General features: G+C 47.5%; 9 protein-coding genes across 9 annotated transcripts; 4 read left to right on the forward strand and 5 right to left on the reverse strand.

The window, feature by feature from the left end:
- Positions 1-232: 232 nt before the first annotated feature.
- On the forward strand, positions 233-5,441 carry N7469_010593 (bifunctional ATP-dependent DNA helicase/ssDNA endodeoxyribonuclease DNA2; the record flags this gene model as incomplete). The annotated part of the gene is made up of 6 exons (XM_056649498.1): positions 233-1,055; positions 1,147-1,829; positions 1,885-2,054; positions 2,130-2,553; positions 2,607-2,868; positions 2,923-5,441. The coding sequence occupies 6 exons, from the start codon at positions 233-235 to the stop codon at positions 5,439-5,441; spliced, it is 4,881 nt and encodes a 1,626-aa protein (XP_056496629.1).
- An 893-nt stretch (positions 5,442-6,334) lies between these two features.
- Positions 6,335-7,372, reverse strand: N7469_010594 (uncharacterized protein; the record flags this gene model as incomplete). Its single annotated transcript, XM_056649499.1, has 1 exon — positions 6,335-7,372. One exon carries the CDS (start codon positions 7,370-7,372, stop codon positions 6,335-6,337), a length of 1,038 nt encoding a protein of 345 aa, XP_056496630.1.
- A 258-nt stretch (positions 7,373-7,630) lies between these two features.
- On the reverse strand, positions 7,631-9,199 carry N7469_010595 (ribonuclease P protein subunit p40; the record flags this gene model as incomplete). Its single annotated transcript, XM_056649500.1, has 7 exons — positions 7,631-7,847; positions 7,929-8,262; positions 8,315-8,458; positions 8,519-8,620; positions 8,690-8,752; positions 8,842-8,986; positions 9,056-9,199. The coding sequence occupies 7 exons, from the start codon at positions 9,197-9,199 to the stop codon at positions 7,631-7,633; spliced, it is 1,149 nt and encodes a 382-aa protein (XP_056496631.1).
- Positions 9,200-9,971: 772 nt separating this feature from the next.
- Positions 9,972-11,253, forward strand: N7469_010596 (uncharacterized protein; the record flags this gene model as incomplete). Its single annotated transcript, XM_056649501.1, has 3 exons — positions 9,972-10,087; positions 10,153-10,465; positions 10,555-11,253. 3 exons carry the CDS (start codon positions 9,972-9,974, stop codon positions 11,251-11,253), a joined length of 1,128 nt encoding a protein of 375 aa, XP_056496632.1.
- Positions 11,254-12,037: 784 nt separating this feature from the next.
- On the reverse strand, positions 12,038-15,005 carry N7469_010597 (putative C6 transcription factor Prf; the record flags this gene model as incomplete). The annotated part of the gene is made up of 6 exons (XM_056649502.1): positions 12,038-12,814; positions 12,877-13,125; positions 13,185-13,676; positions 13,740-14,259; positions 14,315-14,603; positions 14,690-15,005. 6 exons carry the CDS (start codon positions 15,003-15,005, stop codon positions 12,038-12,040), a joined length of 2,643 nt encoding a protein of 880 aa, XP_056496633.1.
- Positions 15,006-15,950: 945 nt separating this feature from the next.
- On the reverse strand, positions 15,951-17,226 carry N7469_010598 (mitochondrial 54S ribosomal protein uL2m; the record flags this gene model as incomplete). Its single annotated transcript, XM_056649503.1, has 2 exons — positions 15,951-16,052; positions 16,123-17,226. 2 exons carry the CDS (start codon positions 17,224-17,226, stop codon positions 15,951-15,953), a joined length of 1,206 nt encoding a protein of 401 aa, XP_056496634.1.
- A 1,070-nt stretch (positions 17,227-18,296) lies between these two features.
- Positions 18,297-19,941, forward strand: N7469_010599 (B-type cyclin nimE; the record flags this gene model as incomplete). The annotated part of the gene is made up of 5 exons (XM_056649504.1): positions 18,297-18,305; positions 18,421-18,820; positions 18,868-19,592; positions 19,649-19,787; positions 19,841-19,941. The coding sequence occupies 5 exons, from the start codon at positions 18,297-18,299 to the stop codon at positions 19,939-19,941; spliced, it is 1,374 nt and encodes a 457-aa protein (XP_056496635.1).
- A 1,116-nt stretch (positions 19,942-21,057) lies between these two features.
- On the forward strand, positions 21,058-21,857 carry N7469_010600 (HIT family protein; the record flags this gene model as incomplete). Its single annotated transcript, XM_056649505.1, has 3 exons — positions 21,058-21,306; positions 21,415-21,508; positions 21,604-21,857. 3 exons carry the CDS (start codon positions 21,058-21,060, stop codon positions 21,855-21,857), a joined length of 597 nt encoding a protein of 198 aa, XP_056496636.1.
- A 242-nt stretch (positions 21,858-22,099) lies between these two features.
- N7469_010601 (tRNA (guanine-N2-)-methyltransferase) lies at positions 22,100-23,681 on the reverse strand (the record flags this gene model as incomplete). The annotated part of the gene is made up of 4 exons (XM_056649506.1): positions 22,100-22,230; positions 22,300-22,505; positions 22,563-23,437; positions 23,568-23,681. The coding sequence occupies 4 exons, from the start codon at positions 23,679-23,681 to the stop codon at positions 22,100-22,102; spliced, it is 1,326 nt and encodes a 441-aa protein (XP_056496637.1).
- Between the last annotated feature and the right edge of the window lie 584 nt (positions 23,682-24,265).

Raw genomic sequence — 24,265 nt, forward strand, 5'->3', positions numbered from 1 at the left:
TCAAAGGTCGCTGGAGCCGTTTGGTCTTAACTATACCATCTCTAACGTATTGATCATACAAGTGTTGTCCTCGAAATAGCACCTCTCACTTGATCGTGCTTACCACATCCTTGAAATTGACGAGTGCATACTCGCCTTTCTCACATTGTTCGCCCAAGACTCGAGCCACGAAAATGCGACATTAGCCGGATTGTGAAATCATTGGAATCTTTGATATCATTGGACTACCGAAATGGCGACCAACAACAATTCATACCCAATTTCCTCTGGCTCGCGTACAAAACTGAACGCATTCCGTTATCAAGAAGAGTGCGCAGCTTTGGACGACAAAGCGACTTCAAGAGACGAGTCGAAGCCAGCACATGTGAACAAGGAAAATCAGAGCTCATGGCTGAACGGGGTGGTGGAAACGACACACATGTCTCCTGATAAAAGCAAACCGTCAACAGAAGAAGCTTCTGCGGCAGAGCTGCGGCCAACCAAAGAATGCCCCCAGACACCAGGAAATCGAATACCTCTCGCCGACCTCATAAGCAACGCCGAAGATTCCTTTGACCCAGCACCAGGCCCAGATGTAACACCCGTGGATCATGTCGTATGGCAGCATATACCCGCAAGCTCGAACCCTGATACGTCGTCTCAAACACCAGGCGGCCGTCGAAAGAAGCGACGCCATAGTTCATCCCCAGCTGGTTCTCCTTCACACGCGAGTCGAAAGAAAACCAAAGAACCGCTCGATCTCCAATCTATACAGGCTTTATTCAAAACACCACAACATGATCTTGCGGCGGAGCTTTGGAATAACTATATGGATAAGAATATGGCTGGTGGAGCCGACGACCTTCCCCCAAATCGCCTGGCAAACCTTCTTTCCTCATCTCCGCAAACTCCTGTTTCGGGAAGAACAAGTCGAGACTCATCCGGTTTGAGGCGTTCAATCAGTTGTGCTGCTGAGTGGCCAACATCTCGAGCCAAGAGAAGACGCTTCTACCGACAAGAGCAGGGCTCGGGTCGAGGCATATTCTCTCGCACAAGCAGCAATGTTTTGGACTCAGGTAGAAAGCCGCCATCGCGGATCAATTTTCTTTTGGAAACCATTGAAAAGAGTCTCCAGCCACCGCAACCAGCTGATATGGGCCCCCCCAGGCTCCTCTCCACTCAGACAACGCATTGACGCTCAACGCTGCCGCTCATCGTCCCCCATTACCGATCGGAAAGGCCTTGGTGACATTAAGATCAAACAGAACCCATCCTTCCCATCCGGAAAGGACCAAGTTCCTGTGAAAAGTAGTGATTTCCAGGACTCCTCGGAATTTGGCGACGATGATCTCGATCAAGACCTAATGGATCTAGCAGACGCTTCCGCAGACCCGTTTGTCGAGCCAGTCGCAGATCGGAATGAGTTCGATTCCTTTGGTTCCCCCGCATGGTCAAGCTTTGGAGCAGATAAACTGCAACCAAGGAATCCCGAGCGACTACATGCAATAAACAGTCAACCGCCAGTTGTTAATAAACTTATGAATAACGAGACCAAGCCTGATGATTCAGACGACTTTGATGACGAATATGGGGATTTCGACAACATCCAAGACATCCTTGCCGAGTGCGACGGGAAGCAGGGTCAATGCAAGCCCGTCGATTCCAAGGAACAGATTAATAAGAAGCCAGATAACTCATCGGCAGCTAGGGCTGATGGCGCAAATGGCAGGTTTCTGGACACAGCGGCCCAAGGCGTCGCTGCGGCATCTTCCGAGGATGAATTTGATGATGACTTCGATTTGGATGCTATAGAGCAGACCATGAAGCAGGCAACCCAGAATGAGGATCATGTGTGTCGCTCTTGATGGATATACCCAAATTATATACTGAGACAGACAACAATAGAAACTGAGGGATCGCCAAGCAATCAAACGCTACCGTATCGTTGAAATTGCGCAGAGCACCTATGTGACTCCAAAAGGGCGTACACAACCTGAGCAGGCTCGTCTCCCCCTTCCCGCTTCCCGCTTCCCATCCCATCTCCCAGAAAGAAGAACTCGAGTCCTAACGTACCTGTAGGTACTTTCAGTTGAGGACGAAAAAACCAAGACTCGTAAAGTTATCATCTTACGAGAGTCATGGTATGATAGTCCGTGCAACAAGGACTCGTATCTCCATTTGATCGGAGACTTTGATTCTACCGGCTTCTGTGTCGTGGATAGTACCAACCACATGGTCATCCTTCACCCCGATCATCTGATATCTGCCACTGTTGTGGCAGACTCGATTGACTGTCAACGCCGTGCTGTTTTACAAGATCGTATCAAAGCATTTGCTCAACTCGAAAAACCGCAGGCATTTGGCGTTTTCTTCCACGAGGTCTTCCAAGAGGCCTTGAAGGCTAACAAATGGGACATGGACTCTTTGAGGTGCCTCGTTGAACGAGTGCTCCGGGGGCATATTGAAGAATTGTATGCAATCAACATGAGTGTTCAAGAAGCAACAGAGGAAATTATGGGGAAGATCCCAACAGTCTTAGCTTGGGCAAAGATGTTTCTGCATTCAAGCCCACAGGTACGTTAAGCCTTTGAGCAAATCATTGGGCAGGATTCTCATTCAGCTGCTAGGCCAATTCGACTGTCGAGGACCGCAACAGTTCAAAGCTCAACCTAAGTATAAATAAACTACTGGAAGTGGAAGAACATGTCTGGTCGCCGATGTATGGGCTCAAAGGAAACATTGACGCCACAGTTCAAGTTGCATGCCGTGACGATGATGGGATTAAGAATCTCGTCGTACCTCTGGAGCTGAAAACTGGTAAACGGGATACAAATCAAGGTCACAGAGCCCAGACAGCCCTATACACCCTTCTTCTCTCTGACCGATATGGTACGCTATCTTTTTCTTATCCGAATCCCACGAGCTTGCACTAACAATTTCTAGATATTGAGGTCACATTCGGGCTCTTATATTATCTTGAAACTTCTAGGACCCTCAGTATCCGAGGTATTCGTCATGAGCTTGTTCAGATGCTCCAAGTGCGTAATCAACTTGCAGGTTTCATCCGTGAGAGGACGCAGCTTCCACCAATGCTCAAGAAGGCACGCATGTGTAATAGGTGCTATGCCAGAACTCCCTGCCTGATGTACCATAAGCTGTCAGAAAACGGCGATGGTGAAACAAGTGGCCTTGGTGATGACTTTGAGGCTGCCACCAAGCATCTCGGTCCCGGTGATCAGGACTTTTTCCGCAAATGGGATGATCTTCTTACGAAAGAGGAGGGTAATCTTATCAAATTTCGACGAGAGCTGTGGACTTTGCTCAGCAATGAACGAGAATCCCTCGGTCGTTGCTTTGGCGGCGTGGTTATCGATCCTCGTTCTGTATCAGAAGAACAGGGCGGCTCAAAAATCAACCGCTACCGTTACACTTTTATTAAGCGCCAAAGGCACCCTGGTTTCTCCTTTGCCGAATCTCAGATATCTGTCGGTGAACCAGTTGTTGTTTCCGATGAGAAGGGGCACTTCGCACTCGCGAATGGTTACGTTGTCCATGTGAGCGCTTCGCATATCACAGTGGCCGTAGATCGAATGTTGCACGACGCGAGATCCAAAACAGTTGGATTCAATCGCAAGACAAACCAATCATTCAAAGGCATCATGGAAATTGAACAGACCCGGAAGTCAGAACTAGAAGATCCGGATGAGCAACTTGTCTATCGAATCGACAAGGATGAATTTAGCAATGGTATGGCCACTGTTCGGAACAATCTCATCTGCATGATGGACAAGGATTTGTTTCAAGCAAGACATCTGAGAAGACTTATCGTCGAAGGCCAAGCTCCTAACTTCAAGTCCTCATCCACTGCATATACCATATCCGGCCCGGACAACCTCAATGTTGACCAGAAACAAGCAATCGACAAGGTTATGAGTGCTAAAGACTATGCTTTGGTTCTTGGAATGCCTGGAACAGGAAAGACAACAACCATCGCTCATATAATCCGAGCTCTGGTTGCACAAGGCAAAAGTGTTCTACTCACTTCGTACACCCATACAGCAGTAGATAATATCCTGCTGAAGATTCGCGATGATGGTGTTCGTATTCTGCGCATTGGTGCAATCACGAAGATCCATCCGGATATTGAAGAGTTCGCAGATCTGGCGGCAATTCCGAAGGCTACCATCGAGGAGCTCAAGGATTCATACGAGAAGCCACAGGTGGTGGCGACGACTTGCCTTGGCGTGAACCACAATATCTTCAACCAACGGATATTCGATTATTGCATTGTTGACGAAGCATCACAAATCACGCTCCCAGTCTGCTTAGGTCCAATCCGTATGGCAAGGACCTTCATCCTTGTTGGCGATCATTACCAGCTTCCACCATTGGTGCAAAACAAGGCCGCTCAAGAAGGAGGTCTGGACGTTAGTCTCTTCAAGTTACTTTCCGATGGGCAGCCCGAGTCTGTGGTCAATCTTGAGCATCAATACCGCATGTGCGAGGATATTATGCTACTTTCTAACACGCTCATATATTCTGGTCGTTTGAAATGCGGTACACCGCAGGTCGCTGCTCGCTCACTCGCAATACCAAATATTCATGCTCTCAGCCAATTTCACTCCAATGACTTCAAATCTCAACAAGGAATGTGTATGGGCTCTGGTCATGGACGATGCTGGCTCCAAGATCTAGTGGATCCATCCAACAAAACCCTTTTGGTCAATACAGACCCTCTTGGCCCCTCTGCCCTCGAGGCCGCCCAAGGGCAACGTGTCGTGAACTATACAGAAGCTGTATTATGTTCGCAACTTGTGGAATCATTCATTGCGAGTGGTATCTCAGCCCAGCAAATTGGCGTCATCACATTCTACCGAAGCCAGCTCGCAGTCCTCAAACAAACTCTTCGCCGATACTCGCCAGACCTTGAGATGCACACTGCCGATAAATTCCAAGGCCGGGATAAAGAGATCGTCATTCTCAGTTGTGTTCGAAGCAACTCTGAGAATCACGTTGGTGATCTTCTTCGCGATTGGCGACGTGTCAATGTCGCATTTACGCGTGCCCGGACGAAACTTCTTGTTGTGGGTAGCAGGTCAACTCTACGTGATGGCAATGATCTTCTCTGCAAGTACGTCAATCTCGTTGAAGACAAAAATTGGGTCTATAATCTCCCATACAATGCTGTTGAGAACCATTCTTTCCCAACTGCCACTCTCAGTTGCACGCAATTGCCTTTCCAGTCCCCGGAAGCCGACAGGGTGTCTGGCTCTGCGGAGAAGCAGGGTGGAAATAGCAAAACCTCACCATTTCGTGAACGCGAGCCACTCAGCCCGTTGGGTTCTCGGCAGCCTCCAAGTTACCGAAAACCCGCAAGGAAGGGCACCAAGTTATTCAATGGGAACTCTGTTGTTGGTAACAGACCTATCATCCAGGACCTTGTTAATGATATAGCTGGCTAGAATTGTAATGGCTTGGCCATGCTTTCTTGATTGTTCTTTTTACTTGAAAGGTGTTTTGTTACGTATTGCATTGCTGGTGGACAAACGAGCGTCAAATTATGTACACTGTTTTTTTTCGGGTTTGCATGTGGATCTATAGATATTCGCATGAGATCATCATTGATGTAATACTACGGCCCTGGAGGTTGCAGCATTATGACCGCCACTTCTGCATCTGTCAAACAATGAACTTTCATAAACAACATTGAGATCGTAGATTAGGTTTGACGTTAAGTTTCAGATTCTAGTAGTATTAATAATAGTATCATCATCATCCGATCTGCTGAAGACTGCAGGGCTGTTAGTTATACTAATACTTGTATTTAACCGATTTTCACCACGGTTAATCCACTGTAGTACAGTTTATACTGCATATTTTCGTTTAGTCGTCCAGACGTATTACGAAAGTAAGTACACGATACTCAAGGACTGACTAGACTTTTGTTTCAGGACGATCTCGAAAAAGCTGTCCTAGTGTACCTACAAAGGAGTAGCATAAAAAACGCATGTCATTTTGTTCTAGTTCAACGAACGACATCATAAGCAAGTCTCCTGTTCAAAGTGATGTTTTGTAATCTCCTCCACGCTTTGATCCATACATCCAAGATGGGCTGGTTCTCTGGTAGAACCGGCAAGCGCAAATACCATGGCAACTCCAAGCAAAAGATACAAATCTGGATATCTTGATTCCAACTCCCTGTAATACAAGAACGCTCATTTCACTCCAGAGCGAGGCAAACTCATCGCAAATGCACTTGACTAAGGACAAAAGAAGCAAAAAGAAAGAGAGTAGAGAAATAATACAGCGAGCGAAAAATGAAGAGCCCTTGAGATCTACACTAGCATGAGACATGTCAGAGTTTGGCATTGACGGCTTTGGCGGTCTTGACAGCATCACGTAGCTGTTTCCCGGTCTTTCCACTGCATTGTGCTTGTTTTCCCTTAGACGTATTCAGATAGGTTCGTCTCCCATCTTTCTCGATTCTCCACCGGGCATGATTGCCGGGATTGGCGACGAAATTGGCAGGCACTTGTGGTTTGGCGAAATCGAACACTTTTTGGGTTGGCATAGAACCAGCCCGTGGTAAGGCTGGAGCTGACGATGAAGGCCCCGGCACGGAGGGAGCTGGGCGTGGCACCCATTGAACTTGCTGATGCTGATGATATGTTGTGCCATGTATATTCACTTGAGAGGATGTCCGAGCATTGGGAGCATATCCATTTGGTGTAGCCCGAACCATCGGGTTATGATGAGGACAGTGTTTATGATGATATTCTAGAAGCTGCTGGATTATTCGTATTGTTTCTTGACATGAGGTTCGGCAAACGTTATGGGGTAACTGAGAACAGCTCGAGCTCTGACGCCCATAAATAGGCATCTGCCGAGGCACAGGTTGAGATGGATGCATAGGTACCGGATTAGCATAGACGGGCTTCTGCCGCGGTACAGTTTGAGGCGGATGCATAGGTGATGGACTAGATGAAGTCGGAGGAGGTTCAGACAAGGGTGAATGTCCAGGAACAATGATTGGTCCAGGTTGTTGTACAGAAGGTGTGGACGATAGAGAATGCGGAGATGGGTATGGATATGAATCGGGGGCTGTCTCATTCAAAGGCTGAGTGAGCGAGGTATTGCTCTTGTCCACGGGTTCGAGCATGTTTGTATCCTGGTCCTCTGTATCCTGGCCCTCTGTATCCTGGCCCTCTGTATCCTGGCCCTCTGTATCCTGGCCCTCTGTATCCTGGCCCTCTGTATCCTTATCCATAGCGTACAAATTGTTGCAAAAGGCATTGAAAAGGGCGGCAGATTCCTTGTCTTCAAACATAGGTTCCGGTGCAGCAAACATCCAGTGCCTGGAGTTGGAAGGCGCACTGGAACTGTCGTCCGACATGGTAGCCCGAGCTTCAGGAAAAATAGCGAAATTAAAGAGCGTGATAGCGAGGGTGGGAGCAAGACAGAAGCAAGAAGCCTATCTGGACAGCGTATAGAAGATCGTATAGTTGAGAACGAGTGGTTGTGAAAAGAGAAAGAATGATGAGAGAAACAGGCGTAATTAATGGGGATATAATGCAATCACAATGTCATATTGCTTCTTCTTGCCGACGCCCCTTTTGATAGTGTAATAGTTCAGATCCCTGGATACAAGACTTCAGTGATGATCGATGACCGAAGCCCCAACGAATTCCCAGCAGATCGCATGGCGAGCATTCGGTTTGGGCTCTGCTGCATTTGGAAGGAGCAGATTTGGAGCAACTGCAATGCTAAAGCCGTCCCTTCCCTCTACAACCTGTCTGTTCAATGCTGACGAGGAAAGAACAAACCAGGCCATCGAAGGGTTGGTTGAAGGGAACTTTCCTGATTGACAACTACCGTCGCCCATTTAGAGCGTAGATTAGCTTTCTGATATCTCGGTACGCCACGCAGGTTGGGGTCCATGGTTCACTAACAGGAGATTCAAAAATAATTGCATGGTCCAGGTTGAGGAAATGAGACCGTGCCATTTCAAGCTGATCAGATTAACGGCATTGGTACCATTATAATCAGGCACACTATAGCGACTGAGATATGGGTCGACTGTATCTTCCGCAGAAACACGAGATGACCGAAGTTGGGCCATGGAGATCCATTCGCAAAGAGCACCGCATCGATCTTGCATATCCACAGGGGACATATCGTTTGAGACTACTTCCTGTAAGGAAGGGGTCAAGATATTCTCAAGTTTGGTCCGACGCTGGGATGACTCAAGAAGTTGCGGATGTAATTTTTCAATGGGCTTAGGTGCTTCGTAAATGTTAGCAAATTGTTCGTGGATTGGTTCGGGGATTGAGCATACTACCACCACCCTGGCTTGCGGGTTCTAGGTCGCAGAACAACCAAGCTAGACTATGGCCGAGAACATTCCCAAAAGCCCACACAATACGCTCGAACCCTTTTTTACCATGCAGCATTGATGGCAGTCGAAGGTTCAGTTCGACCACTAATGATCAGGTCAGCTCCTATATCTTCCTTTCACAGTGGTCGAGGGATATCAACGTACAGAATCTTTCCTTTCCATGTTTCCTACCGCCACTGCGAACAGGCTTTCCGCTGAGTCCTGTGCGCTCATATATTTCTTTGCCCATTTCGATTTTGCAAATCCCTGATATGAAAAGTAATGTCAATCATTGAGCTTGTTGCAAATCGATTTGCTGGTTCCCGAAGGACTGACCATCTATCAGGGTGAAAACAGTGTCTGACCCCGAACGGCCTTCAGATATCATGATGACATTTCCTAGTGATGATGTTACTCTTTTGCTCTATTTTCGTGAACAGACGAGGATAACGCCGCCCGGCATGTCATCCATGGCCAGGAAAATTTACCAGATCTGACATAACTGTTGAAGAAGTCATTTTCCAGAATACTGGAGGGAGACATGAAGACTCGAGCATATTGAGGTTTTGTCAGCTTCGCATCTAGTGATGATCCAATGCTGGTATAGAGTGTCTCTGGAAGAATGACCTCGACCTACTCGATATGATCAGTCTCGTGAATGATGGATACGTTAAGTCTGTAATTATTCCGGGAATCACTAACCGTATGTGCCAAGGGGTTATTAAGAATCGCCGAGAAAGGTGACTTCTTGCTAGGAATCTTCTTCGGATCCACAAAAGTGGGAAGTTGACTGATGGTCGTGAAGCACTTTTCGCGTTCAGACGCGCTATCTTCGAAATCAAACATGATACAGGAGCTCAATTGACCACGAGAGCTCAGCAGATGACACAGTGATTGGGTGTCGCGTGAAATTCAGGCTGCTGGTATTCTTCGGAAGACGTTGTGGAGGGTTGATCATTGGGCGTCGAGATTTAGAGATTCGCTGGCAATAAGCCTTATCGATAGGGAAGTTCCATAATGCCACGGCTGGTTGGATTATTAGTGATCTTCAGCTATCCTAGTCGGAAGATTTGAATATCATAGGCTTTGGTATGGAATTTTAATAGTTATTTTACCAATGTCGCATTGTGAATGTGCAAAATTATTTAGACTCGAGGGTTGTCTGGTCGCGAGCTAGGTATCATTGGTTATTCTCGAGTATATACCCTCATGATCTGTGTTCATATGGAAGAATGAATATACAGCAACTGACCAAGCTCACTTTCAAGCAAGATCACATCTGGAGTAGAAGGTAGTGATTAAGGCTTTCTATCACTGTACTATATTCAAGCTCGAATATACCAGAAAACTCCAAAGGAAAAAAAAAATACTTCGAAAATTTGTAGACTTGAATATAGTTACTACACTGATTTCGGCCTCAGGCAACATGCACTCTCCGCCGACGCTTTTCGGCAGAGGAAGAGCTCCCCGAGTGGTCAAGCATCGACGGCAATTCCACGTCTTGAGATACCTGGACCTCTCTCACTTTTGTTGTGACGCCAATGCAGGCAGATCTAAGCTGGGGTGCCGATTGCTAGAATAGCAGAAGCGGCCGCCAGAATCAGAGGAGCCATCAGGTATGGCCCCCGCTCCGCGTCGTGAGCTCCTCGCCAAGGAGCGCTTCGCATCCTTCTTTGGCAGCGCCAAAACTCAACACTACACGGATCCTGCTGCAAGAGGGCCTGGGTCACACACGTAAGTCTTGCATTGGGCTTGTCAGAATCTAGCCTGTTACTGATCATCTCTCTGCGAGCTCATAGTATCCGTACATTAGCATGGAATCCCACCGGCCAGCTGATTGCGACTGGCTCCGCTGATCGTACCTTGAGAATTTGGAACCCTGAGCGGCCCTCGCCTCGATATTCGACTGAGCTGCGCGGTCATTCGGCTGGTATCGAAAAAGTGCTCTTCAACCCTGTCCGCGATGCGGAATTGGCTAGCTGCTCAACGGATGGAACTGTGCGCTTCTGGGATGTGCGCTCTAAGACATGCGTGAGCCGTCTTGATGTCGGTGGTGAGGCCTTCACGCTGTCTTGGTCTGCCGATGGTAGCACAATGGTTGTCGGAAAGAAGGTGAGTAGGCCGTCTCGTCTTTTGGGAGGGACGAAACCATTCGGCGCAAACTACCTAGCGACTAACTCGGGCCCTTCAACCTTAACTAGGACGACACGTTGATACCAATATCAATCCAATCTCCCTCATCTCCCAACATAATTGGGAACGAAAGCAGTGGCACTGGTAGATCGTCTTATTCAGTCTCCAAGCCTGGCGCTTCAACCTACACAGCTCTCACTCCCCACCCTCAACCCGTTCAAACCAATGCGACTACTTTCTCCCACCATGTCGCATCGCCTACTTCTCCTGACTTACATCTTTTTGCAACAACTGGTGATGGAACTGTGAAAATCATGTCCTATCCCTCCTTTGATATCCTTCATACCCTCAATGCGCACACATCAGCCTGCATGGCCATCTCTCTTGCTCCCACAGGCAAATATCTTGCCATCGGCGGTAGTGACGCCTTGATCTCGCTTTGGGATACCAAGGATTGGATCTGCCAACGAACTCTCTCTAGCGAAAATGGTGGTGGTATTCGCGGGGTCAGTTGGAGTTTTGATGGTCGCTTCCTTTGCGGTGCCTGTGACGAGCAAGGCTGCGGTGGGAATGGCCTGGAGATCTTCCATGCCGAGACTGGCGAGAGTGTGTACACCGTGCCAACAACCGGTGCGAATGCTGGAGTTCCCGCTGTTGCTTGGCATCCTTCCAGGTATTGGCTGGCTTACTCAACTACAAATGACGGCCCTGGTAGCGGTGGTCCTGGAGGCTTAAAGATTGTCGGCGCTGGTGGTGGCAGCGTTTGAAAGAAAAGAGGCTGTGCATTGATGACTAGCATAATTGATATTAAGCAGGTATTCTTTGACCTGCTCCTCTCTGATATCATTCCATGACTAGGTGCTGAGACTCAGTTGAGAATATTTACTAAGAGAAACTGAAATTGGATGCAGTATTACGATTGTTCATGGCAAACTTGCACCTGAGAAGAGGAAAGACCATGGAGATGCTAGATGACCTGGAACTCAAAAGAAGTAGTGGAACTCTATACAAAGTGCACGCTTGCAGAATATTACTAGAAGGGGTTACAATTATTTATCTACATGTTTCGTCATGATTAGGAGTTAAGACATCAGTCATGAATAACTTTGCTTATTTAATTATTGTATTAGTGACAAATATTTTATTAAATAGAGAAGGAATTGCCGTCAGTGTAGACCGCGAGTTCGAGAGTGGAGAGTAATCATGTTAAAGGACGTTGGTCGTGATCTTTCAGTCGTTCAACCGCAGTCATGTCATTTAATCGAGCTTGCTAAGTGTGGGCTTTTTTCTTCCCGGCAGCGCCCTTATTGTGGGCTTCCAGGGGTATATACATGGCAAAGTTCGAGCAGAGCTTGCCATTCATTTGCCCGATGATAGTAGTCAATAGTCTCGCCAGACCGAGTGAGATGAGCGGAACAGATATCCTCATCCAATACGAGCATTCCGGGTCAAGGGAAAATAAATTCGGGATGGCTTGACGTGCTCAATCAATGGTCAGAAAAGGATTGGCATATGAGCCGTGTGTTGTGGATGGTTATCGTTCCTTTGCGCTCACGCTGGACGCCAATTCTCCCATCGGGCCCCACTGCCATTGTCGTCCAATATTTGAGCCCACTGGGCCTCACTCAAAGAGTCAAACTGCAGAGTATTCAGGTCTATATTACCAAGGTTGGGAGTAGAAGTCGGCATATCCCAGCCAGGAGCCTCGGGATAGGTCCGCGAGGTACCGGTATTGTCAAGAGAATTGTTACTTCTGCTGGAGAACATTTGGCCCGTAAATGAGCCCATGTCTGGGATTGCGGGAGAATCAGTACCAGTAGGTGAGATGTGAATGGAATGCATGTTGTCGAAAGATGTAACGGAGGATTGAGGCTGCTGTGAGGTGGCAGAGCTTTGCTGTTTCTTCCCGGGAGATGGGTTATCGACCCCTGACATCGAATATGACGTGTTCGAGGATGAGTTCAGGGTTGAAGGTGTTGGATGATCAGAGGGCGGGTTCCTATCATTCGGTCCGCCGAAATCAGGAGAGAAATCCATGTCTACATCCACAATATTTCCATTTCCCGGGACATCAGAATTGATAGCGGACGTTCTCGTGTTTTGGTACAAATTTTGCATATTGTTTCCGGCAACCCCAATTTCGGAATCATGAGCTCCCGAGTCTCTGTATCGACTAGGTAGCGTAGTGGTCCTGCGTTCTGCAAAGGCTCGGGACGTGCCACTTTGATTCATATCACCGTGCGTAAACCCGTCAGGTTTCGCGATGGCTTTTGCATCTCCCATATTGTAGAAAGCTGTAGCTTCATTCTTGCTAGGGCAATAACGGTGCTAGAAAAAAAAGTGAGTTGAAATGTTATTTTGCAGAGCATGATCAAGATAGTCAAACTCACTAATACCGACGCGGCATGAGAAACAGTTGGCTTGTAATTGTCAACAGCTTTGATACCAGTGCCTTCCAAATCAACGTCCAGCTGAACAAGGAATGACTCAGTCAAAGGGTTCTTGCTCTTCATCGCATTGAGCGCAGAAACCACGAATTGCAGAGAAGAATGGACTGTCGAATCATCGGGTCGTGATTTGAGGTACTGTACAAATACCCTGGCAGATATGTAGAGGCAGAATGACATGAATGGGTTTAGCTGAGAGGATATTAGCTCTGTAGGTATAATGACAAAGGGGAGTGACAACCAAAGCGTACAATTGTCAAGTCAACATGGCTGACCATCTTCATGATACTTGATATCTGGTTCGCTGCAACAAGGCATCTGCGCTTGCTTTCGGTGACAATCTGATGTGACATTTTATTCTTCTCGGCCTTGAATATCGCTGCTTGGTGAAGACAGATGGTAGATGTGTGGATGTTCATATTTGCAAATATGACATTTACATCATCCACCCCACCTGGAAGACGAAGATGATCAGGTAAAGAAAGTGCAATATGAAGGAGGATGTTGTCATGACTCCTGTGTCGTTTCCAAAATTCTCCGTTCAGGTCGTAATCATTATCTTGCGGTTGGGGTCGATGGATGTGATTGAGATTGCGACCAAATAGATTTGCTAAAACACATACGCAAGCAAATGGTGCCAATGTTGAAATACCCTCCCCAGCAATAATATCTGACAGGCGCAGGGTGCGCTGTGGCTTGCTCATTAGAAACGCTTCCTCTGAAGCGGGAAGATTGGTCATAATCTAGCACTTGTTAGCAGCTGTTCACCAATTTCAGTAGATCAGATATTCTTGGGGACGACGAACATCATTCTCATCAATGACTACAGGCCAGCCAGTGCCAATACTGGCATATCGATCTGTACAGAAGGCCATCCAAAAAGTCCTTCGACGCTCCTCACGCTCAGTCCAGTCTTTGGGTGGAAACATGGATTGCTTCACATCAAGCCCAACACCGTCCAATCGGTTAAAGCCCATCATGAGTGCCAACCTGCACGCTTTTCCAACACTTAACCAAGCTCGTGGAAAGTAAATCATGCGGAATTCGTATGAACCAATAAGGATCCAAGTCTGGCAGTGAGCCAGGGTGATGATGTTCTCTCCAAATCCCTTCATCTCATCCAGTTCAGTATACTTCCGAGCACGCTGATAAAAATGATTGTGCAAGCCGTAGTACTTGTCACTGACAGATGCAGCATGGCACCAGATCATATATCGAAGACAAACGGGTGGACGCATGTGGGGAGCAAGATTCAAGCTGGTGAAGTATCGAGGACGGTGCAAGAGGGGTAGCATGGGCTGGATCTTCTCGAAATAAATACTCTCCCTTTAATAGAAAAGCCTTAGCATTGAGTACGGGTTGAACTGTATGTGGTACTTACAATTCATCAATGACATCCTGAGTAGGTAGAGGCTCCTCCAATCCTAGACCGATCATATCCCACTGAGGATCGCTAGGAAAGAGCATTTGGTTCGACTGGGCTGCGGTGGCTCCATTTGTAGAGGATGGCATTGTATTTCCCAGTTCAGGACCCAGGTTCGAGATATCGGGTAAGGCGAGTATAGATTCATCTTGAAGGGGAGCCGTGAATGCATTTTCCTGTGGCTGAGGGGGCGAGGTTCTGGGAATGGGGTCCCCGTCTTGACCTTTGAGTAGCGTTTCGACCTGGGCTATTTTAATGAAATCGCATTAGCATACGAGACTCCCAGACTCAGAAGATAAAATGGTGGTTGCGACAAGTGGCAAGCCCCCATACCTAATCGCGCTTCCAACTGCTTCACGTATCCCCGCTTGGGACCGCTCTTCTTGCGTACTTCATCGTATGCACACTCATGACCCAGGCGCGAGCAAGTCCCACAGCTTGGTCGTTTACCATCACATCGAAGTTTCCTCCGCCTGCAAACGACACAAGCTATGCGCTTCGGGCGTGGTACATAACCGCCGTCACCAGTAGCCGCGTTTTCAGTGGAGACACCAGCATCTGCAATCGAATAGTCTGGTCTGGAATTATCGGCGCCAGTTGGATATTGCGACGAGCTTTGCGAAAACATGGACGGAGTGAGATTATCCATGGCGAGTGTGATCGACCGCGTTGAGGCAGTTTTGAAGATGCGTATTTCAAAGCGATGACGACAGTGACAGGCAAGACACCGTTTAACTTATGAGGACTGGCGACTCTCAGAGAGGATTTCTTTAAAAAAACGTGAAGAGGACAGGCCTTCAATCACGTTCGTAACAATGTCATAATAGTTCACTTTGAAGGTGAGGGAAGTTCTAGATTGAGTGGGAATAAGAGCAGAGCGAGAAATTCGAGGTCCCGCGATGACTGAAGACTGCGCTTATCAGGCCGAGAGAGCAGACCGTCCAATCCCGAGGAATGTCTATTCAGTCCCAACATCCTCTTTTATGTATGGAAAGTTAACTTTCTTTCGATGGGATTCGAATGAAAACTATGGATATTCAGTGTAAATCATATTTAGAGAATCAAATAAAATAAAATAATAAATTAAAGTCCACCTAAATTGCTAGTATGGAGTAAATGGATACAGCAAAAGACTACCACATGGCGATCGGCAGGGTTGTGTACGCACGCCAACGCTGCCTGGAGGTCTGGGCGGGTCAACCAGCCCCAACTTCAAGTTGAAATGAGTCCTCACGTATGTACGAGACTGCTAGCGCCACATTTATGGTATATCTCGTATATATCCAACCCCAGATACACACGACCACAATTCTAGTTACACAGTACCAATAATTTGAGAAAATTGATCTATTTGCTTCCATTTGATCTGGCTGGCTTTGGGCCATCATACTATACAGTGCCCCTTTTGCCTGGGCTTCAGCCAACAATAGAATAGAAAAGAAAATCTTTCCCAGCAAGTGCAAAGAAACATGGAAGTTGATTTATTGTACAGAAATCCCGGGGATGATGAAAATGAGGTATAGAAGAGGGGGAATACACTTATTGCAAGGCGAGACATAGCCATAGAGACTCGACGGGTAGGCCAAAAGAGTATTTAGTTATAGCCACGGCGACGTTGACCCTGGTTACGGGGCCTGGGATGCACAACAGCCTTGTTGATTTTCCACTTAGGGCGAGTCTTGTATCCAGACTTGGTCTGCAGATGGGGAAGAAAGATTAGTACCAAGACCAAAATATCGATATATAGTGGAAAAGAGTAGACTTACCGGAATACCCCAGGGACTCTTCGGGTCAACGTTACCCTTAGACTTACCACGACCACCACCATGGGGATGGTCCATTGCGTTCATAGCCAGACCACGAACAGTTGGTCGGATATTGAGCCATCGGGATCGACCAGCCTTACCCAGTTGGGTGTACTGATAGTTCGGGTTACTGGCAATACCAATGGTAGCACAGCAATCCTTGTGAATAAGTCGGCTTTCACCGCTAGAAAGTCGAACGGTGATGTGCTGAGCGAGTCGTTCCTGCTTTTGCCTCTCACGCAGAGACAGAGACTTCTTTTCAATCTCTGGCTGACCTGTTGAGTCGGCCTCGATTTCTTGCTGCCGAGAGTCACTACCCTTTGCGACGACAGTAGCATAGGTACCAGCGCTTCGACACAATTGACCTCCCTTGCCTGGGCGCAGGCCAACATTGAAGATAGAGGTTCCAACTGGGATCATGTGAAGAGGAAGACAGTTGCCTCTCCAGGCAGTCCGAGCTGCCAGAACACCAGGATCCACTGTGCCACCCATGCTCTTCCATAGGTCTTCAGGAATTCCGGACATATAACTTTGCACCGTCTCACCGGCTCGCATGCCATCTGGAGCAAGAATGTAGCTCAACTGTTTGTTCTCTTTGCTGCGGACCAAGGCAATGTGTGCGGTACGTCCAGGATCGTATTCAATGCGCTCCACGAGATGAGGACCCGGGGCCATTCGCAAGAAATCCACGGTTCGAATACGGCGCTTCGCACCACCACCATGATGGCGAACGGTGACCCGACCGCTGTTGTTACGGCCACCCTTGGCATGGCCTCGTTTGGGAAAAGTCAATCGGTGAACGGGGCGACCTTTAAACAGGTGGTCGTTGACCGGCCGGCGCAAATGACGGACACCAGGGGTACGGGGAATATATGTGCGAAGCTTCACGCCAGAATCATCTCGTGTCGGAGGAGGAGCGAACGTCACACTGGGGTCGAATGTTGATGTCGAAGGTTTATCGGAGGCTGTTGCTTCTGTTGATGCAAATCGACGAACTGGAAGGGTTGGCAAGCACCTAAAAGGTAGCTGAATACCCCGAAGGGCAATTCGAGGTTGGAGGAGCATGGCACGAAGGAGCCAACCGACTGGAAGGACGCAATGGCAGCGATGGCGATGGAATGTTTCCCACGAAGAAACCGGCCGTCCAATATGGTCCTGCCTCACTTCCGCTCCGCTAGCAAAAAGTTCTAGAATCACGTGATCTCCAGACACCGCCATATGTGTAGACAGAAACAGCCACTGTGGCTGTAGCACACTCACGTGACCCGTGACATAATAAATTTCTCCGTTGCCCCGCAACGTTGTTGTTTATGGTCACGTGCCCACAGCCTCCGCGCGCGAGGTTTGTCGATACATACGCGTATTTACAGCAAATACCGCCCTGCCCACCTCCCCTTCATTGCTGGATCTGCCCTCCCAGCTGGATCAGATCACGAATTCCATTTTCCTCTTTGGTTATTCATCCTCGATCTAGGCTCTGCAGAAAAAAACGGAGAAAAAAAAACTCTCATTATACAGGTCAATTACTCTTATTTTCCTGTGGTCTTCAAGGTGTACACAGCTCTGCGCGACTTGCAGGTGGGGCGTCCGTCAGGTTTGACCTGTTTTCCGCGCTAGTAGTAGGGCCCAAACATCGCTTGGCCCTCTCAGGTTCTTCCTTTTCCCTCATCATCATCATTCCACTTCAAGATACCCTCCCCTCCCCTCCCAAGACCATCTATTCCGGACGATTCCTAACCCGCTGGAATCCACGTGTGAACTGAATACCTCAGCACCCTTCAATCCCGGATCGTCACGCGTTGTCCGAACGGCAAGACCGAGGTCTACGCGAGTTTACTCACCATCAATATCATCTTGTATGCAACTTGTATCGCGATTCTTTTTACTCGATATTGTACCTACACCTACATCTGCCTATTGGCAAGTGTAGTCAATCTCAAGTGACTACATTTTCACGCGTGGTACGTATATCTAACTGCTACGACCGTCTGGTATTTGGTCTCCACTGGGGGGGCAATAATGTCCCATGGAATGCTGACCTGAGCTGGACAGGACAAGGAGAATTACCTTCGACCCTCATTCTTTCTCTCTCTTCGTGCCCTCGTTCCCTCCTCTTCTTTCCTCAGTCTAGCGCGATGCCTATGGTAAGCTGAACGAATCCTTGAAAGCTCGTGTTTTGTGCAGCATCTCCCGCTCTTTGGCATTGATTTGAACGCGTGATCCAATCCATTGGGCATCGAAAAGCTAACCCCAACATAGACGCGTACTAGCCTCCGCACTCGTGGCGCGATGAACGAGAACGATGAGAACGGGCCTGCAGCACGCGTTACGCGGGCCAAGGTTGCTGCCCTGAGCACAGACGGTGCTGTTGATGGAGCTAAAAAACCAGTGCAGGCAAAGCGTACCACGACGGCTACTACTCGGGCCCGCCCTGCTCTGGGGGATGTCAGCAACTTCAAGGCTGATGGGGAGGTCAAAGATACAAAGAAGGCTGGTGCGGGCAAGAGCCGTGTTGCTACGAAAACGGTCCCGCAGGGAGGTGTTCAAAAGCCAAGGGGAACGAGCAATCTACGTGCACCTACCTCTGGACCTCGTACCATTGGAAATAAAAAGCCCGAGGTCAAGCAGCGCCCAGGTAGTGGCTCTGGTGGTGTTGCCAGTAACAAACGCCCTTCCGAGAAGAAGATCGAAGCTCTCCAAGAAGAGCCCCCCCCTTGAAGAAGCCGAACACTAAGAAGACCTTGCCGGAGGTGGAGGAAGTTATCCATGAGGAAGTTATTGAGAAGGCGTCGGCGGACAAGCCCCTTGATCTGGATACTGAGGACTTGGATGACCCATTGATGGCGGCCGAATATGTTGTTGAGATCTTTGACTATCTCAAAGACCTCGAGGTCGCAACTCTCCCCAACCCAGAGTATATCGAGCACCAGCCCGACTTGGAGTGGAAGATGCGTGGTATTTTGGTCGACTGGTTGATTGAGGTCCACACCCGTTTCCGTCTGCTCCCGGAGACCCTTTTCTTGGCTGTCAACATTATCGACCGTTTCCTTTCTGCCGAGGTTGTTGCTTTGGATCGTCTCCAGCTTGTCGGTGTCACCGCTATGTTCATTGCCTCCAAGTACGAAGAGGTCCTTTCTCCCCATGTGGCCAACTTCAGCCATGTTGCCGACGAAACCTTTTCGGACAAGGAAATCCTGGATGCTGAACGTCACGTCCTCGCTACTCTCGAATACAACATGAGCTTCCCCAACCCCATGAACTTCCTGCGCCGTATCTCCAAGGCCGACAACTATGATATTCAAACGCGCACTTTGGGCAAATACCTCATGGAAATCAGCCTGCTCGACCATCGCTTCATGGGTTTCCCCCAAAGCCAGATTGCTGCAGCCTCCATGTACCTGGCACGTTTGATCCTTGAGCGTGGTCCTTGGGTTCGTCATGTCTGACTCTATTTATCTTTCACTTAAGCTAACCAGTCTATCCGTAGGATGCAACACTTTCCCACTACGCTGGATATACCGAGGCCGAAATCGACCCTGTCTTCCGCTTAATGATTGACTACCTCCACCGTCCTGTTTCCCACGAGGCCTTCTTCAAGAAATATGCCAGCAAGAAGTTTTTGAAGGGTATGTCTTCTCATCTGGCACGACCATCTTATGTTCACTGCTGACCGCCATAGCCTCGATCTTGACCCGCCAATGGGCCAAGAAGTATCACAGCATGTACATTGACAGCTCGCTCTCTGAGCCGTACACTTATATCAAGGACAGCGAACAGTAATGACGCCATTGACGATGTTATGCTAACCCTGTGTCGCCGATGTCACTGTCCTTCATGACGATCCCAAGGCTGTTGCGATCATCCGACCAGGGATTCCAATTCCTCCATATGTTGGCATTTCATTGTGCTGGTATCAGATACCTTTTGCATATTCTTAACGATGACTTGATTAAATTTGTGCGCTTCGGCATTTTGACTTCTGTGATGGGGGCGTTTCGGCGCTTCAGCCTTTTGGTTTTTGTTCGGATTGTTTTGCTTTCTTCCTGCATGGGGTGTCTGTTCTCTTGTCTACCCTGATACCTTTCTATTCTTGTTATTCGGTTCGCGTGACCGGCGTCGGATTCTATCATTTTTTCTTCTACTTCTTTTCTTTTCAGATCAGAATTTTAACTTATTGCCACACCATTGATTTTATCTCTTGTTCTGTTTTCCATGTCTCCGCGATCCCCCATCATACTGATCTCTTAGGTGGGATCCGTTCATGAAACAAAAAAGCATTTGCAAGGCTAAATAGTCGTTGGTTATTCTTTCCAGGTGGCATCCACTGTCTTTCTTCGAAATATCTAGTCTTCTTGACTGGTTTCGAGTGGTAGACTGCTGGCTTTCGGGAGGGGTAATGCGTGTGAGGATGGGCTGGGCCGAGTCTTATTAGATTAGCTGGTTCCTGTGCTGGATTCGAAGCGTAATGAGTTGCATACAATCCTGATCTTCAATTAATTCTCATTAACCTTCCATCCTTTAATAATCCCAATCTACCTGACTACTTCAATGTTCGAGCTTGTTAATCACTGTTATCCCCTGTTGTTTTGGCTCGGCGCTATATGTACCGTCCCGTAGCCGAGGTTCATCTGTCGCGATCAGCTCAACTGCCAGTCCATCTGCTACCACATTCCTACCATCCATCAGTATCAAGCCTGTCCAATCTCCCAAATTTTTTACTTAGACTGCTCCCAATATTCCAATCTTGTCTTCTTGTTCCAGATTTGCGCCCTATCTAAACGACATCCGCCAGAATCCGGAAATTTTCCCTATACATGCTCCTCGCTTTCAAGGATTACATGCAAGCTATTCCCCGGGTGATCGTGCTGTGAATTAATGGCGGTACCTCATCTAAATATGTCATCGGCATGTCCTTTTTGCAATATTGCATCAACCAATCAACCGATTCCTTCTAATGGAGCTGAGTCGGGTGCGAATTTGAAGTCTCCCCGTCAGGATACAGATCCAACAGCCCATCTTATCCTCTCTACGGAGCATGTAATGGCCTTCTTGGATATTATGCCCCTCACGAAAGGCCATGTCCTCGTTGCACCAAGACGACATTTTGAGATGCTGGGAGATATGGATGTGCAGACTGGACAAGAGGTATGTGACTATCTTTTATATATGCAGCTAAAACAGCAGTGCTGTTTTAGCCCCTTGGTTGAGCCTATACTTTTCCACCTGTGGACTGCTCATTCATATTGAATTTAGGTTGGCAAATGGCTCCCCATTCTTTCAAGGGTTGTCACAAAAGTTGTTTTTGGCGATGATCAAGACAGGCATTGGAATGTGGTGCAGAATAATGGTACGTGTTTCCTTGTATTTAATCGAACCCCACTGATAGTGCATTTCCTTTGTGGTAAGAGGTGATATAAATGTCCCACTAACTAAACTAAACAGGGGCTAGAGCGGCGCAACAAGTCCCTCATGTCCATTTCCATATAATTCCTCGTCCATCTACAGACGTCTCTCAAAGACCGAGTTTCACTATGTTTGGACGTGGCCAGCGTGATGAGCTCGACGATGAGGAAGGTGAAAAATTGGCCCACTCCATGAGAGTAGAACTGGCGAAAGAAGTCACGCGCATTGAGTTGGACGAAGGTGTCGTACTTGACACGGCTTCATCGAAAGCAAAGGACCGAGGCAAGTTATAAATGCAAATAAATAAATTCTCATAATCCTTCTGGCACTCTCTTGGTTGCATGTAGTGGCCGTGATCTCTGTCGCATATAATGGCTGTGATTTCCTAAGTGCCATAGTAAAGAACAAAACAGAGGTCACCATCATTGCTCTGCAGAGGTGCTTGGCTTTTGTTTGGGGCCATTTCTAGTATAAAACTTAGCGGGTGAAGTATATGTCAGCTTTCGTCCTTCTGATCTGGTTGTTGAATGTCTGTTCATACCTTCCGACGGAATGAGTTAAGCTCATCTGCACTGACGCCTTGGGGATCGACTATATTTCTGCCTTGTGAGGTATCAGATGTCTCACCTACTGGGAGACGTCTGTATGTTATCAACCGTCGAGACCCTAGTATGATTAATAAAAATCAGTCACGTCGGCTTAGGATAGATATATCATATGGATATATGCACTCACATAGATTGAAGTTTTGAGTTGAAACATTGATAATTTCCAGATTTTGGTGCATGGGTACTGGAAAATTCGTAGCTTCATCGTCCGATGTAGGCATCCACATTGCCAGACGACCATTAGTGACAAGGGTTCGAGCTGCAAAATCAAGAATATCTCTTTGCAGAGCCTCGAAACCGTAAGGTCGCTTGGGAGGAATATAATCAGGCTTACTATAATAATGATTAGCTAAATTTAACATTGCAATGATGGAACAAAAAGAAATATACCTGTGTGCCGCAACTCCATCAATATAGACAGGCTCCTTCAAAACACCATCACGCGTGCCCAAGACTCGCAGACCCTCACGCACCCCATATGGCGGATCGCAGGTAATGCCATCAAGAATCCCAGCGTTTCTCAGAGGTGTATTGGTAAGGTCCGAGGTAAAAAGGTCCATCATCTTGCTCTCCATGTCATACTGTTTGAAGTTTCGCATGACTGCGACTTCACCTTTCTCACGCTCAGTATCTTTACCACGGAAACTTCGCGGATCAATATCCGAACCAAGAGTAAGTGCTCCAAAGTGCGCGGCGGCCACCAAAAAACTTCCTGTTCCGACAAAAGGGTCATAGAAGACCTTTCCTGGGGCAGCCAAGGCCATGTTCGCCGTCACCAGGCTGAGTTCAGCATCCATAGATGTAGTGCTGATGTACCGACGTTTTTTGAGATCATGTTTGTTAATAATGTCTCGGTCACTCTTGGCAAGAAAACGACCCATGAAGATATTTCGAGGCTCCGATACCTTCTTTGTGCCTATGATGCTTGTTTCGGCATCCGAGACGTATTCCTCTAGAACATAGAATTGCTCGTCGGGGTTCTTCATCCGAATGCGCCCTTTGAAGTCTAGGTATTTGAATGACTCAATAATTTTGGATTTCTCGCTCTGGCTGCGCTTTCCTGCGAACGCATCCACGGAGAATGAAAATGTGACTTCGTGGTAATTCGCCCAGAGATGCTTTGATCGTCGATAAACGTCGGCATGCAACTCCTCGTAGTTTTTACCTTGGCCCCATAACTCGCTTATGTCTTTAGCAAGAATGCTTCTCCCCATAATTGCGCAGGCTGATGCATTGTCTGGCAATTTCACAACGCAGTAAGGTGACTGTGATAAGTTTGATTAGCTGCTGATTCCAAGAAATGAGAACGATCGAAGCAGAAGGGGAGCAAATAATATTCCATTTTGAGATTCATAAATTGATTCAAGCTCCTTGGTGTCAAAATTCATGACTTACATGGTCATTATAAGAAACAATTTCTATGTCGACACCAACATGTGAGGCAAGCGCCCGGATCTCTGGCAGTCGGAAATCTTCATGGGTTTGAGCAAACCGAATTAGATACTCCATGGTTGAAAAACTGCGAATATCTGTGTTTGTTCTTCTTTGTATATCGCGGAGGTTTTGTTACAGGTCAATCCGTGCGCCGATGGTTGGTGGGGTGTTTTACTGCGGGATCGATTTTTTTTTTTTCTTTTCGTCCCCAAATGTCCGATTTCCGCGTACCAGACAATTAATCACCAACTATGGGGTTGTACTCATGAGTACGATTATGTCAATGGCATACGTGGAAGTCTAGAACATGTGACTGTGAATGTAATAAAGAAGTTCTGGCTAGTAGTAAATTTATATATTTGACTTGGTGCTTCAATCTACACAGATACCTAGTGTTAGCAATTAACTAGTACATAGTTACTCAGTACATGGATGTACTGAGTAACTACCTATGGATAGGTAGTAATAGTGCATTGGTAATACGTAGATATACTTAGGGTACCTACCCTATAATATATCAGTATATAAAGGTGAGTATAGTACTCAAAATTTCCATGGGTGGGAACAGGCAATTTCATTTCGAGCTAAAGAGAGCATGTACACTATGCTGCCACGAATTCATGATCGTCACAACCAAAAAACCACATCCATAATAGGTA

This window comes from Penicillium citrinum (genome assembly GCF_028827155.1).
Source record: "Penicillium citrinum strain IBT 23319 chromosome Unknown utg000009l:1.0-4274883.0:1.0-4276374.0, whole genome shotgun sequence".
NCBI lineage: Eukaryota > Fungi > Ascomycota > Eurotiomycetes > Eurotiales > Aspergillaceae > Penicillium > Penicillium citrinum.